The sequence below is a fragment of the Chelonia mydas genome, chromosome 8, assembly GCF_015237465.2.
Source record: "Chelonia mydas isolate rCheMyd1 chromosome 8, rCheMyd1.pri.v2, whole genome shotgun sequence".
NCBI classification, from domain to species: Eukaryota; Metazoa; Chordata; order Testudines; family Cheloniidae; genus Chelonia; species Chelonia mydas.
This window is the reverse complement of record NC_057854.1, coordinates 6,962,311-6,977,660: the sequence shown is the minus strand read 5'-3', so window position 1 is coordinate 6,977,660 and position 15,350 is coordinate 6,962,311. Positions and strand designations below refer to the sequence as shown.

The following is a 15,350-nucleotide window of genomic DNA, read 5'->3' as shown; positions in this document are numbered from 1 at the left end:
AGGTCAGAGACTCGCCCCACTCTGGGGGACACAGCCAGGCCAGGCCTACAGCCCCGCACATTAAGTACCAGTGCCCTCCTCCGCCTTTTCCGCTTGGGCTCTGAGCAGGTTGCAACAGGGAGCTGCAGGGGCCTGTGTTGGAGAGGGGATGCTTTCAATCCCAGTTTGAGGGTCGAGGTTCAGACTCGTGTGAGATCTCGTTGGGTACCAGGCTCAGGAATCATCTGGGAATTCATGATTCCTTTATGTGAATTCTCACCTGTAGGGTTTGCTTTAAGTCTGCTAAATACCCCATGAGACAGGCGCTTTGAGAGAAGATGCTAGCTAGTTATGTCTGTGCATCCCACAGGAGTAGACAGTGTGCTACAAAAACCCCTCCCCAACTCCCTTCTTGTCTGCTTGTGTGTGCTAGCTGTGTTGTAACACCTGGGAGTAAGGGAAGGAGGTGGAGCCTTTGGGCACAGACCAGACTTCCCAGTAGCTTGAACCCTTCTTGAAACTCTGACCACAGGACTCTCCCCTAGAGAGGGAGAGAAGAAAAGGCAGAAAAAGAAAGGAGGGAAACAGACAGAGACTCCAGCCTCCGGTGGCTGCTGCGGTCTAGTTCTGACCGTACCTGGACGGCTTCCAAAGGGCTTCAAGGCAATTTTTCCATGACTCTCTAACACCCTCCCCCACACAGAGCGGGGTAGGGCTGCACTCCAAGATCAGCCTTCAGGGAAAACAACCTAATAGCTCGCATGCCATGATGGGTAGAGTGGTGTTCTCCCCCTCACCGCAGGGCCCTCTCTTTCAGGGCCAGCCATTTGCACCTGAGGCCCTTGGGATTGCAGTTCCCGTCCCAGAGGACCCTCGATGGAAGGGGAATTTACTGGGGGCACTTTACATGATTAGGTTCCACGTCTTTGTATTGATGTCTGCAGAGAGGCCCACATGACTTGGGCAATATCTGCCTCTCATTATTCACAACCTAGATAGAGGCTGAACCTAGGACCCTTCCCGAAAGGCTTTTTCTCTTTCCTTCTGCTCTCCTTGGGGCCCGTCCTGGCATGGCCGCGGGAGGGGTTATTACAGTGACAGGAGCTTTCCCCTCTGGGCTGAATCTGAGCACCAGCCACTCGCCACAGAACTGTGAAACAAGAGGCTGCACATTCTCCGCCCCAGCACCTCTCCAGGATGTGAACATAGCTGCCCGGTAACTGTGAGTAAGCAAATGCATAGAAAGCCCTTCAGGACCAAATCTCCAGGAACTATGATTTCCCACGCCCTCAATTCCACTCCCCTTGGACATACATCTCTCCCGCTTCCCTTCTCCAGGTCACCTTCCCCACTGCCAGCCTGGTGGTGCTTCCCAGAATGACATCTATTATGAACACGCAGCATGCGTGTTCAGCTCCCACAAGGACATGGACGGTGTAAATGCAGAGGGGCCAGTCTTTACCAGTAAGGTTTCTGGGTTTGGCTGGCTTTTGTGAGTACAAATCAGCTCCCACCTAGCACCCGAAACCCAGTGTATACAATAAATGCAAAGCAACCGAGTAAAGAGCGTGAGGTGCCAAGACAACACCTACCAGAGAAATTCCGGGTTGCCAGCATCGTAGTGAGAATAGCTCCCTGAAATACACAAAAGGCAGAAAGGAAAGAGAGATCACTGTGCTCAGAGTCAGGTCCATCTGTTTGTCCTTCTATTCAAAGGTATCCGGTGGAAAACAGAACCAGGTGGAGCTGGTGGGAGATTGCATGAATGGAGTCCAGAGATGATATTAACAGAAACAGAAACCAGTTTGTAGAAACAGGTCCTGGGTAGGGGTCCTACAATCCGAGTCTCTGGATGGTAATGGGAGGGACAGGATGATTTACAACCTTCTTGCGAAGACCATCTAGATCTCTCCCCTGGGGCTTTTTATGTGCCATGCAATGGCATCATTTCTCTGGCCCTGTGTTCCAAAGGCATCGGGACCAGACCAGCAGAGAGATTTCTATTGGAAGTTTCTGGGAAGTTTCCTTATCTTGAGATTTCTCTCAGAAATTCCCCCCACATCATCTGCCTTTCTGAGATTCTGCCAGAGTGAAAATGGCCAAAACGCCAGAACTCTGCTCACTCCAGTAACACACACTTTTACTTCTCAATAACAGCTTATTCTCCTGTACCTGCCTCCCTAACCACAGTCCCAGGGTTTCCACTGCAGGCCACTAAACTGCCTATACCCGTAGGATTAAAAGGAGTATCAGACATGCAGGGCCATACTCTGATTTCAGATTAGTCTGTGTAAATTGTAACAAGTGGAATTACTCCAGATTGAAATGGGTGTAGCAGAGGTCAGAATCAGGTTCAATGCTATTAAAGTAACTTCTTATACTAATTACAGCTGGGGGAGGGAATTGCCATCAAAACTAAACTTTGACCAAAAACAGGAAAAAAAAGTACTGCAAAAATGTTCACCAGAAATGTTTTCCGTTTTCCAGTCGACTCCTCTAGCTAGTCAAGTAGCATATAATGAGATTTGAGTAATTAGTTACAGTAACGGATTACTACTTAGAAGTGTAGACCTGAACTAATCTGATTACTTGCTGAGATGAACAGTAAATATAGATTATTGCCAGTTTCTTTTCTTGACAATCTTGTTACCAGTCTGGAGCCACCTACTTTGTGCTGCAAAGCCATCAGCCCTCCCAGGATAATGCTTAGATTGGAGACCCCCATGAAACAGACGCCTGTCTTGACAAATCCCTGGCTGGGATGATTTAGTTGGGGATTGGTCCTGCTTTGAGCAGGGGGTTGGACTAGATGACCTCCTGAGGTCTCTTCCAACCCTAATCTTCTCTGATTCTATGAACAGTAATACGCTGCTGGAAGTTGGTGTTAATGACTCAATATTCTTCCCAGTATGGAAAATCAAAGTTCTGACTCCTTCCGATCCCTCGAGATCCAATAGCACTTTTTGTAAGTATATTGAGGTGTTAGCCCCAACCACTGGGTGACATCTTTACTTCAGTATTTTGCCTACCTATAATTCCCCTGCTGTGGTGGGTAGCACTGCCATACACCATTAAAAGGGCTGCCCCCTAGTGGCAGATGTAGACACCCTGGAGCACTGTTCAGCTTTGGCATCCCTGTGGCTGAAAGGTGCTCTATATATGCCTATCACCGTTCCTACCCCAGGTGGGAATACGGATTTCCCAACTTGCTTGCAACACACCCAACAGATGACTTCCTCAAAATAACTAGCAACCCTGGTCAGACATCCTTTTGTGCCTGATTTTTAATGTTCAGCCCCTCAGCTCAGCCTCTCCTTTCCCTGGCCAGTCTGGCTCCCCTGAAATCCAAACTCACAGAATAACACGGACTCCCACCCGGTGACACATCTCCTGTTCAGGAAAACAAACTCATCGTGCATTTCCCAACTGGTTCCCAAAGGTACCTGGGCGGCGGGGATGGGCCCTGCGAATTACCTTTAGCTTTCTTCTGGCGTTGAACTTCTTCAGGCAGTCCACTGTCTCTTGTCTGTGCATGCATGACGCCACGGTGGAGCGGTGCTAGAAGAGAGAAGGAGAGCCCGCTCAGTAGTGGAGGGAAGGAGGGAGGGGAGAAACCTGGAGACCTGAGGACCTGGGGAAGGGCACACATGTATACACACACTCTGTTGCTCTCACATACACACATGCATGCAGTCTGGCTCTCCTGGCTGAGGCAGACGGCCATTGCTGCATGCAGCTGCGTGGGCCTCTCTGGGAGCAGCAGATAAAACTTTAATGGGTAGCGTGAGTTAGCCACCCTCTTTGTTCATTTGTTCCTCGTTCTGCTGTGCAGTGGGCTGTAAATTAGCTTGCAGAGAGTTTAGCTATGCCCTGGGCTGACTGATTTGTCTGGATGATTAACACTGCAACCCCTTGCTGTGGAGGGATGTGATGAGAGGTCTCAGGCATGGACTATATACATGGCAGTGAGGCTAAGTTCACGGACGATTTATCACTTTGGTCGTTGATTAGACTTTTATGGGATGAAAGGAGTGTCAGTGAGTCTCAGGCTTTGGTACAATCTTTGCCATGGAAAGGAGCTCTGTTACTGGCCCCTGCCTGGGGGATTTTCCTGTTTCTAAGGCCTGGTCTACACTACACAGTTAGGTCAACGTAAGGCAGCTTACGCTGACGTAATTAGGTCAGCGTACGCACTATAGCCTTGTCCCGCTGATGTAAGTGCCCTGCTACACTGACATAATAACTCCACCTCCACGAGAGGTGTAGGACTTATGTCGGTGTAGTTAGGGCGAGGCAGTGTCTATGTAGACACTGCGTTACTTACATCTACTTACAGGCTGTTGGCTGTCTTATCAGTTTCAGGGTTCCATGCTGGAGCTGTGAAATCGACAAGAAAGCTGGGCAGCTAGAGCCTGGCTGCCCCCACTCTCAGTGGGGACAGGGGAGGCAAGAAGCCTGGGCAGCTGCCCCCAGCTCCCGGCTGGGAGGTGAGAAGCCCAGGTGGCTGCCCCCCACTCTCAGCTGGGTGTGGGGAGCTGAGAGACCGGGGGGCAGCTGGACTCCCAGCGAGGAGCTGCACAGAGCTGAGCACCCTGGCTCTCAGCCCCCCACGCTACCCCTCTTCAGTTGGTGGAAGCACTCCTGGTGAGGACACGCGCCACTGACAAGAGGGTAGTGTGGACGTCAGCCACCACTGGCTGTAAATTGACCTAACATAGGTCAACTTACGTTCGTCTGTAGACATTCCCTAACTGTTGTTACAGCCCACACAATAGGGCCCTGTAGCCGGGAAGTAAGGGAGCATGTTGCAGATCTGAGGTGAAGCATTAAAGATCCAGAAGACACTAGAGAAATAGTATTTTTGCCATGTGAAGACAATATTATGACTATCAGAAACCTAGCTGTAAACAGAAGACAGCAGAGGAGAGTGCAGGGCATGCTGGGGTTTGCATTTACACCAGAAGGTGCAGTGCAGGGAGGAAGAGGAGCAGCAGCGGGAGGAGGAGGAGGAAGGCATGGCACTGCGAGCAGCAATGGCAGAGCAGAGCTTAGAGATGATCTCTATGGTCAACGCTCGCAGGGAGCTGGGCAGGTGAGTCTGACATAGCCCCCCTCAAAGAGAGAAGGAATTCCCACCACCCTCCTGCAAAGGAGCCAAGAGCAGCAGGGCTCCAGCTGCCTGAGGCCCCTACGGGGGGGCGGGGGGTGAGACATTAATGAATTCACAGCATTTTTCTTGGTTTGGCTAAGATGGCACATTTCCTCCCATCACCAGCCTGTCTGGGCTCAAGCATTTAATGTGAGTTCATATTAATGCTTCACTTGCACTAAGGCTTAACGACACCTAAATGTCTCGTGCTGATTTAGAGAAATGTCTGTCGCTGTATCAGAGGAGCGAGGCCTGGGAGGAGGATTTCATTACGCAACAGATAGACAGGCCACACCCAAAGCGATGCCTATTCACCAATATGCAAAGTGAGGTGCCTCATCATTTGCATAAAACGTCCCGGTTTCTGGACCTTCATCCTTAACAGAAATGTTCCCGCATCACAGAACAGGCCACATCTCCCAGCTGCATGCTAAGCTGCCTGTCCTTCGGGTGTCTGGCTAGCGCCCTGAGTAGCCCACCCTGTACGCCACGCTTACCGATATCCAGGGATGCTTCAGAGCCTCTGCTGCCGTGATACGCTTGGATGGGTTGATCGTTAACATCTTGTTGATGAGGTCTTTTGCTTCAGGAGTGACAGTATCCCACTCGGGCGAAGGGAACTGCAAAGGCAAAGGCTGTGAGCGTGCTATCAGCAATGGCATCAGGGGCATTTCTGCTGCTGCCCAGCCCCCCAGATAAAGTTTGGCTCATTCCCGCACACTCCTCTTACAAAAGGATGAGCCTCTTCTCATGCTGGGAGGCTGTGGTGGGTTTTGGCCAAAGGGAGAGTGAACGGTTATTTCTGCCAGCTCAGGGAGAGCGACGCCTGGAACAGTGGACACTAGGAGAAAGTCTATCCTCTACTGGAGAGGATCAGACCCACTGTCGTTTTCCCCACTGTAGCCTGGAGTAGCAGCTTACAAAGAGAATATCAACTCTAGCGCTGCTCTGTCGCATGGGAATTCTCCTTTGGCTCAGGTGGGGAGGGCTGAGGCAGAAAAGACTCCGAGCTTTGAGCTGATGACCCCAGCGTCAGCTAGAGTGTCCGTAACTGTCCCCAACAGACACTTCTGGAGCAGCAACGGCTCCAAGAAAGACTCCGGAGGAAGATCTGTCCAAGCTGCCCCACAGCTGCCCTAGCCTTTTGGTGTTGTGCTGTTTCCTCAGGGGAAACCAAACCGCACACCTTCCTCCCCACGGCCTTGAATAGGTGTGTTGGTGATTGGTGGATATGGTCTTCCCCATGGCCATTCACAAGCACAGAAGGAACGGTGCTGTTGGTTTCCTTCAAGCCAGCAACGGGTCTCAGCTACTGGTCCTATTTGTATAAAGAGTCAAAGTGATGACTTGGAGGCCAGATGGGTGCCGGAGAGAGGAGGAGAAGCGTGTGAGAGAGACGAGTGGAGAGGAGAGAAAAACAAAGCTACTCACATCATAGGCCCCGGCTTTGATCTGCTGGTAGAGTCGGTGCTGATCCTCATCCCAAAAGGGAGGATACCCAACCAACAGAATATAGAGAATGACTCCTGTACAAGAGAGGGATAGGAGCATATTATTATCAACCTCCATCAGGCGGAGGTGGGAGAGAGTTTAGATCACTGACTTAGGAGATCTGTATGGGCCCAAGTTCTGTGTTGGTCTAAATCAGGGAAAAGAAGTTAGAGGTGAGGGTAGATTTTTATTAAGTAGGGCTCAGTCGCCTACCCAATTTCCGGCTGACATTCTCACACACACACACAGTCATGATGCCTGTGCATGCAAATTTGTGCACAGAGATGTAGGCCCACACTGTGCACGGGCCTCCTTGAAAAGAAGAGAAATCTGTTTCAATCTGCGCCATGCGACATTCTGGAAGCCCAGACGGAGAGCAGTGCCTCTCCACGTGCCTGCGCCGTGAAATCAATTTGAAGGTGAAACTTTTAATTAACTGGGTCACTGGCGCATTGTGCTCCAGATACATGAGGCCCACTGGGTTTGGCCTCACAGGCCACTGGCACGTCCCAGGGAGAGCGCTGGCTTTTCACGAAGTGCTGGCATTATGGAGAAAACTGCCACCCGGCGGCATTTTCAGAGTTGGTCTGCAAGGAAAGGAGTCACTGCTGGAGAGCAGCCTATTCCTGAGCAGTGGGCTCTCTCGTGACATGGGTGGCCTGGAAAGCCAGCATCACACGTTGCTAACACAGGGCCGCTCGAGCTTCACTGGTGGTTTAATGTTCAGAAGAACGTAGCTGTTCACGACTTAAACTAACCGTACAGCGGTGCCGTCGGGTGCTAGGAGCGATGGCTCATGGGCAGGGAAGATGTGGCCTACAGAACGGCAGGGGCACACTCTGATAGAGGCCGCCCTGGCCCCCGCAGCTTCAGAATGAGCACGCTGAAATATACACGTCTCTGATACGCTGGTGGGTGTGGCACAGAATGTGGGAAATGAGACGCTTGGCTGCTTCTTCCTTCTCCCAGACGTACCTGTCCTGTTTGCTCACCTCAGTCTGACTTACCACACGCCCACAGGTCCACAGCTTTGCCATAGGGATCCTTCCGGAGCACTTCTGGAGAAAGGTACCCTGGTGTGCCTGCAAAACCTAACAAACCAAACAAAGGCACCGACTTCCTCAGTCCCCAGGGGGTGCTCGACCCCCCCGCTCCCCCCCCGCCCTGCCCCCACTCCATCCCTTCCCCCAAGCCCCCACCCCCGCCCCACCCTCACTCCATCCCAGCCCCATCCCCACTCCATCCCTTCCCCCAAGCCCCCACCCCCGCCCCACCCTCACTCCATCCCAGCCCCATCCCCACTCCATCCCTTCCCCCAAGCCTCCACCCTGCCTCTTCCCGCCCCCGCCCTGCCCCACCACTTCCCACCCTGTTCCACACGCTGTCCCCCACTCCTCCCGCTTCCCCCCAGCGCCTCCTGCACGCCGCTGAACAGCTGATCGGCAGCGGGCGGGCGGTGCTGGGGGGGGAGGGGCAGGCACAGATCTGCGGGGCTGCTGGTGGGTGCTGAGCATCCTTTTTTTTCCCCCGTGGGTGCTCCAGCCCCGGAGCACCCATGGAGTTGGCGCCCCAGCCCCGGAGCACCCATGGAGTCGGCGCCCCAGCCCCGGAGCACCCACGGAGTCGGCACCTATGGAACCAAACCCAGACTACACCCAGTGATGTCAGCACTCGCCAGGAAGTATGGAGCTCCCAAGAGCCGACTGCGAGACAAACGTGTGACTTGGTCTTCTGCCGCAGTTAGTCCATTGAGAATGGCCGTAACAAAGATAATTGGCCATCCAGAGGGCCCTCGCTCGCATGATCTGATTACAGGTCCTCAGAGTTCAGTGCCTGTTCATGCGGGGCTGTGAGTGCACTGGGTCAGATTCTGCTTTAAGTTATATGGGTTTCAATCCAATGAGCCAACTGCATTGACGTGGGCGCAGTTACTCCAGATTGACACTGGTGTAACTGAAAAACCAATCTGGCCTGTGGTTAGGAAGTCCTGGCCTATTAGCAGCTAATCAGATGGGTTAAGGAAGGATAGGAAAATGAGTCATGCAAGGCACGGAGCCAGCCTGCTGAGCCGGATTCTGGCACAGCATTAGGAAAGAAGTCTTGGGTTGGCATCCTACACCTGCCTTCTCCCTTTGTATTCATCTCTACGTTGGCAGGTTTGCTTATGAAGATGTATGTGACACCCTCTCCTGGTGAGCATGTAGCCCACCGCTATTACTGAGGCCTCATTGGGTTTCAAGCGTTGTCCAGAAGACCAGTTTTACACATCCTTTCCCAATTGTCCTGGAAGACGGAAGTATACGGGGACTGCAGCAGTGCAGCGAAGAGGCACTCAGCGACTTCAACATGGTGTAAGCCACCGGTGGACTGGGAGCACAGCGGAGGGGACACTGGCTGTGAACCCATCATGGAGTCATCATACCCTTATAGTAGCTCCATGACTCAAGTTCCAGCTCTTCACATCCATTCATTGAATCCCCATTCAGTTACTTGGCTTATATCTTGCCTGAGCACCTCTGGGACCCAAGGGTGTATTTTCCCAATGGAATAAAATGGGTTATCCCAAGTGCACAGTAGGGTGGTTTCACCTTGGAGCCATGAAGGCTGCCAAAACAGCTGCTTTGCAAGAAACTAGTTGCCATGTAGCTGTTGTCAAGGTTCCACACCCTCCCCCATCCCTGCTGGCCCGGCTTTGCCTTGGGAGCTCAGTGGAAATTTTTTAACCCTTTGCTTAGATTCAGGGATAAATATTCAAGGTACCCGCGTTGCTCGTGACATTAATAAAACATTCCTGGACAGTGGGGGGAAGGGGAGCTGTTTAGCCACACACATAGAAACAGGAAATGCAGAATGATCCCTCCTCAATCCCCCACCCGACCATTTCCACTCACCAAACCAAGCCTGCTGATCCGCTTCCACCTCAATGGCTAGGCCGAAGTCTGCCAGCTTGACCGCAGCTCCCTTCAGTTTGGATGCCAGCAGCAGGTTCTCTGGCTACAGGAGGAAGCAAGGGATAGAGAGCAAAAGAAAAAACAACCTCCTGACACTGTATTCAAACAACGGGGGCCCAAGCAGGACCCCTTTCCTAGGGCTCTCTCTGACTGGCCATGGGAATGGCTATGGCCAGCAGAACTCCCAGTCCGGATTCAGGGTATGGGACTGTCCCCCATCAGACGCCAGCTGGGAGACATTTAACGGAGAAGCCCAGGGGGTTGCTGTGTTATACTTAGACAGCCCTAGACACAGTGAGATGCCCTTAAAACTATTCCGCCCCACTGTGTGACATAGAAGGGAGCAGACCTGGAGGAGCTGGAGGAAGATGTAAGTTAGAATAAGTGGGTAGCCTGCCACCATTTCCTTCTGACAGCCTCCTGTTAGTTGCTTTTCCTGCTGCATTCCTCTCTTCCAGCCCCTGGGCCTGTGAGCTACAGGTACACTAGCTTACATTGCCTTACACAGACTCAGTGGGCCAAATTCAGGGGTCATGTGTAGATGGGGAGGTTACGTTACCAGTGGTAAGTGGATGTGAGTCTAAGAGAGTCTAAGGGAGTGGAACATTCAAGTCTGCATGGCTGAAAGGAGGAGTAACCTAGACCAGCTTAGGCTCCCTCGGACTACTTGCTGAATTTGGCCCCTTGCTTCTTCAGGGAAGGGGAAACAATCATGTGTGTTACAGATCAGAGGTTCCCTCACGGACAGCTCGCCCTGATCTCTTTTTCTCTCATAGAAACAAGAGGTGTCTTGGCCAGTAAAGCCCTCAGTGCTTATGTCCTTATTAATAGGGTTGGTGGCTGCTGTTCGGGCTCCATCACTCCCTATGTTAGGGATGATGAAGACACATGAATCCGGTTTCCACCTCCGCTGAGGCGCCCGACTCCGAGCTCCCATTCAGTGGCAATGTTATTACATCTATTAGGGAGAGTGATAGTCTAGTTCTGCTCTTTCGACTGCATTAGCCAGCCTGGAATCAGGGCAGCTGGCTCAATAATCCCCAGACAAAGTGCGGGTGAACAAACTGATGACAGCACTGATTGATTCCCAGGTACTACCAGAGTTATTGGTGTCTTTGTAGGGAGAGACGACACTGGTTCAGACTTGGGAGTCACACTCCTCCAGCATTTGGGCCTGAATTAGGGAGGCATTTTGAGAGGAAGAGGTGGGATGAGCTTTCCCTTACAGGAGAGGCTGCTGGGCCGATCTGAGAAGAGCTCTCTCCAGTGAGAGAACATTATAGACCAGCATGTATTAAGCCAGAGCCTTAAAATCCCTCCTGGCCTGCAGGAAGGGAGGGTCTCTGCTGCAGGAGCTCAGTGTTACTGAATTGAATTCCCTCTATGGGACAGCTGGGGTTTTCGGGCTCCAAGACTATACTAGGATAATCAAGCCCTAAAGAACTTCCTGTTTCAGATGACATGAGACCATGGGTCATTTTTCTCCCCTGAACTGGAGGACGGGTTTGAGGAGGCCCAGGTGGGGACCTGAAGCCTCACAGTCACTTACCAATCTTCCAGCCACAGGGGACTGAATAGGTCTCCACGGAGCCCCCACCAATCGCCACCATGAAGCACTCCCTCCAAACCTACCCATGTCTTCCTCTGGGGCTGATCTTGCTCCCTCCAGAGCAGGAGAAAGGCTTTTTTAAGCAGACCAGCTGCATCCTTCTGGAAGGAAAAGTTGGCCTGACAAGGGACCTCCTCATTGTTCCCTTCACGCTTGAAAGTCATGAAGTCAGTGATGCCTCCTGAAGGCCTGACTTTGCTTTGTATCCTTGGCTTTTGGTAGCTCCCACAAGTCATTCTTCTCACAATGTTACAGGGGCACCAGACCTCCGCAGAGAAGGTTACAGCACAAGGGTTCTAGGGCCATCTCTCTCTTTATGATGTTATATCCTGGAAGCACTGGCCATTACATGTATACGTGTAGGGAGTCTCACCACAGCTCTTACCTTTAGGTCCCGGTGCACCACGCCCATCTGGTGGCAATGCAGGACAGCTTCCAGGATCTGCTGAATGCAGTGGCTGGAGAGAGAAATCATACAAGTCACATCTGTGCTCTGGGAGAGCGGCAGAGATAGGGCTTCCTTAGGAGTTTCCCTTCACTTTTATCTCTTTTCATCACTTCCCACACTCCCCATCCCTTTTCCCACTAGCAGCCATACAGCATGGCTCAGAATCTCGCTCTACAGAGTCCCAGGTAAGTGCTCCATGGAGAAAGGTAGAACAATCAAAACCTGATTGCCAATAAAACTCCCAGTTGGGGGTCACTGAATCATTCAGCCAGACTTAGTGAATAACACAAAAGGAGCACACAGGTTACCTTAGGAACTCTCATGGTTGTCAGAGGTAATGAGCTAAAACAATCCAAACAATTCCCGTAGAAACAATGTGAGCGGCTGCATGGAGAACTTGATAATGGCAGTTGGTGAAACCAGGACGCCAGCCTGAGTTTGTGCGATAACATCAAGCAGAGCAGAAGAACTCATAAGACATAAAGCTTATGGTAATTCCAGCCCCATTTCCCTAGTCCTGACTTATGCTTGTAGGTCTCATCAGATCCATTTGTTATATACAGCTCATTAAATCACGCACACTCTGTTGTATGCATGAGGAAGAAAGAAAAAGAAATTCCAGGTGCCAAGAGGGGATTATAACTTTGATCACAAAGCATTTGTCTGCAAAACGAAAGGTCTTGATTTACATTTTTGCAGGGTATTAATAGGTGGATTGGTTATAAGCGTATTCAGTGCACGCAGAACACTCAATAAAAAGCTCATTCCAAACAAGGAAATAAAGAGAATGTTTTCATGCAGGAGCCTTGAATCGGAAGTTTACTGCATGGCTATGTTTACCTGAAGCTCAGTATTATTCCCAGTGTTTGGGATGGGCTAGACACAGGTAAAGAGAGGAAGGATTGTTGGTGGTTAACGGCACCGGAGACATGGGTTCTATTCAAAGATCTACCACAGACTTCCTGTGGGGCCTTGAGCAAGTCACCTCATCTTTCCATGCCTGAGTAAAATGAAGCTAATGTTTCCCTTCCTCTCAGGGCTGCTCTGAGGTTTAATTCATTAATATTTGCAAGGTGCTCCAATACACCATTGATGAATGCCATCAATACACCTTTAAATACATAAAAATAACTATTGCAACTGGTAAATGTCAAGAATTTAATTATCTCTACCGTATCTTCCTAGGACTCCACAAGGTACTGGCACCCAGACCTCCTTGACTGGGATGCCAGTATGCTACTGGCCTCTCTTATCCCACACATTGGTGACTGAGGAGCGGGGCAGTCCAGCGGCTACCAGTCAGGCAGGTAGGTCGGACACTAACTGCATTATAATCTGGGGCAAGGGGAGTGCCTGTCTGTATTCACTTACAGCGGCCCGGGTTTGACTTTGGAAAATCGGCAGTGTGGTTACGCAGAGAACCCTTGGCATGGAAAATGAGTTGGCTAGAATAAGCCACCTGCAGTGTCACATCGCGTGGAAAAGCAAGAGCAGCAGATCTCGGAGCGCTGCTATAAAATCAGTATACAGTGTGGAGGAAACTGATGTTCTGATACTGTAAATAAAATAAATACAGGAGTCCTTGGCTGAGGACAGACTTCAAGCTCGTGGTGAGGGCTGGGCAACTCTGCCCTTCCCTTGCCTGTCTGGATACAGCTGCCAAGCCTTGCAGGATCATATTTGGTATGTTTCCATCCTCACCTGGCATCTGCTTCACTGTAGTATTCTCTGGCCACAATGTCCTCGAACAGCTCCCCACCCGTGACACTGTGAATGAAACAGATAAAGGAGAATGTCAGCTCGGGAAGCTCTACATGCCACCGAGCTGCGCGGATGTATACCAGCTGGCAATCTGGCCCGTGGAAAGAATCGAAACACAACTGGACAAGCAGCTCAGCAGAGAGTGAGCCGGGGCGAGTGTGGCTGGGGGTGAAGGGGTGCGTGGAACTGGTAGGTGACAGGCCTTAGGCACCTGGTAATTTTTTTTCCAGGCAACAAGAGAACTGAATTCCCATTTTAACCCCTGTCCCAAGGGTGGATCCTGGGTTCAGGAGCTGGTGTGCTAGTCTCTAAGGTGCCTCAAGTCCTCCTTTCCTTTCTGCGAATACAGACTAACACGGCTGCTGCTCTGAAACCTGTGCTGATATGTTTGAGCTTGGAGGGACTGGGGAGAGAAAGATGGAGGAATGGCTGCAGCTAATTCATTTCTCCCAGCTGATCAGTGCTTTCTTCCCACCTATGGGGGGAGCAGCATCCGAGAAATGGATCCTGTGACTGGAGGAGAGCGTGCTGGGAAATTGAACCAGTTCCATGCCACCAAAAGTACTAGACTCATCTAACCCACATGCACCTGCTGTGCTCCTGTACATAGCAGGATGTCCTGAAGTTCCAGCGATTTCAGCATAACACCACTTAAACCTGGCAGCACTTTCCATCCTTGAAGGGCTAACGGGTTCCCAAAGACCAGGGCTCTCTTTGCTTGATGTTACGTCCTTTCAAGCCGTCTGCAAGGGTGGGAGGGTGGTTCGTTTCCCATTGCAACGCAGCTCTCAGCCAGGCACCTGGAACGGCCAGCGAGAGCCCAGCAGTCTGGCGGAGCTGGACAGAGCTCACCAGATCCTTTCTCAGAGGAGGCCACCAAGCAGCCATCAGACGGGCTGTCTCGGATCTGCTGATTTGGAGCGGGAAGGGGCTGGCCTCTGAGCCATCCTGTCCCCCACCCCAGAAGGATCAGAGAATGAAGGGGGTCTTTGGGAAGAGATCAGATCAGATGATCAAAATGGTCCCACCTGGCCCTAAAATCTGTGCATCCACACATGCTTCCGGACAGGCCCAGATCTTTATACCCTTCCAGCTCTCATTAAATTACGCTCTGCACTTTCCGCGTGCTCTGGAAAGGACCCGCCCCCTGCTTCCAGCAAACCCATCAGAGTTCCAGTCCTTCCCTGGACTGCAAGGGAGGGGAACAGCCAAGAGCAACCAGGCAGGGGAGAGGAGGGCAAGGGGTGGGGGGGATGCACCACGCAAAGTAGAGCTTCTTAGCGATTACTTGGATGCAAAGCTCCTCTGTCTTCGAGGGGAAGGAACCAAAGCTGCCGCACAGGGTAGGGTCACTGACACAAGCAGGGAGCAGCGGTAGCATCTGGACCTCTAGGGAGGCTGCATTAAATATGCTAATTGTTGCTCTGAGAAGCCTGGAGGGCTGATCTGCATAGGACACAGAGCTAATTCGACTACAGCTGGAAGCAGGCGCAAAAGGGCCTCTCCAGCCTGCCCCGTTACTCTGTGCCTTCCCCTCTGCGGGGCCTGAAGCCACTGCCACGGAGAGAGGTCCCTCCTGGGCAGGAGTCAGGGGTGCGATGGCTTTGCATGGTGGCGGAATAACCTGGCCCTTGGGGCGGAGGATGAAACGCAACGATCACCATTACTTACAGGTCAAATATCAGGTAGTGGTGGCCCTCCTCGGAGATGCTGTCATGCAGCCTCACTGCCGTGGAGACAAAAGGACAGTTATCAACCACAACGTCCTTCATACTCACAGACTTCTCTCGTTCCCGTATGCTCCCGTTTCCCTTTAGCAGCAAGAGTTCCCCAGGGGATGGCAGAGGAACAGCAGGGGAGCCCCATAACCCGGAGCGTTTTCCTCCGACAGCCTTCCACTGCCTCGTGCTGCTCACTATTGCAACAGCTAAGCGGTGCTCTCACGGCCTTACCAGTGTCCCT

The 15,350-nt window shown here is 51.7% G+C and overlaps 1 protein-coding gene across 3 annotated transcripts in view; it reads right to left on the bottom strand.

Moving 5' to 3' along the window:
• Window positions 1–15,350, bottom strand: part of CAMK2A (calcium/calmodulin dependent protein kinase II alpha) — a 75,525-nt gene that overhangs the window by 20,920 nt on the left and 39,255 nt on the right. For all 3 annotated transcript variants that reach the window (XM_037907427.2, XM_007071495.4, XM_043520927.1), the window contains exons 4-12: window positions 15,060–15,114; window positions 13,329–13,394; window positions 11,565–11,637; window positions 9,511–9,613; window positions 7,627–7,710; window positions 6,560–6,654; window positions 5,626–5,748; window positions 3,454–3,537; window positions 1,572–1,614 (exon numbers count right to left, since the gene is read on the bottom strand). In XM_037907427.2, coding sequence (XP_037763355.1) covers window positions 1,572–1,614; window positions 3,454–3,537; window positions 5,626–5,748; window positions 6,560–6,654; window positions 7,627–7,710; window positions 9,511–9,613; window positions 11,565–11,637; window positions 13,329–13,394; window positions 15,060–15,114 — 726 coding nt within the window. The remainder of the gene's footprint in view (window positions 1–1,571; window positions 1,615–3,453; window positions 3,538–5,625; window positions 5,749–6,559; window positions 6,655–7,626; window positions 7,711–9,510; window positions 9,614–11,564; window positions 11,638–13,328; window positions 13,395–15,059; window positions 15,115–15,350) is intronic.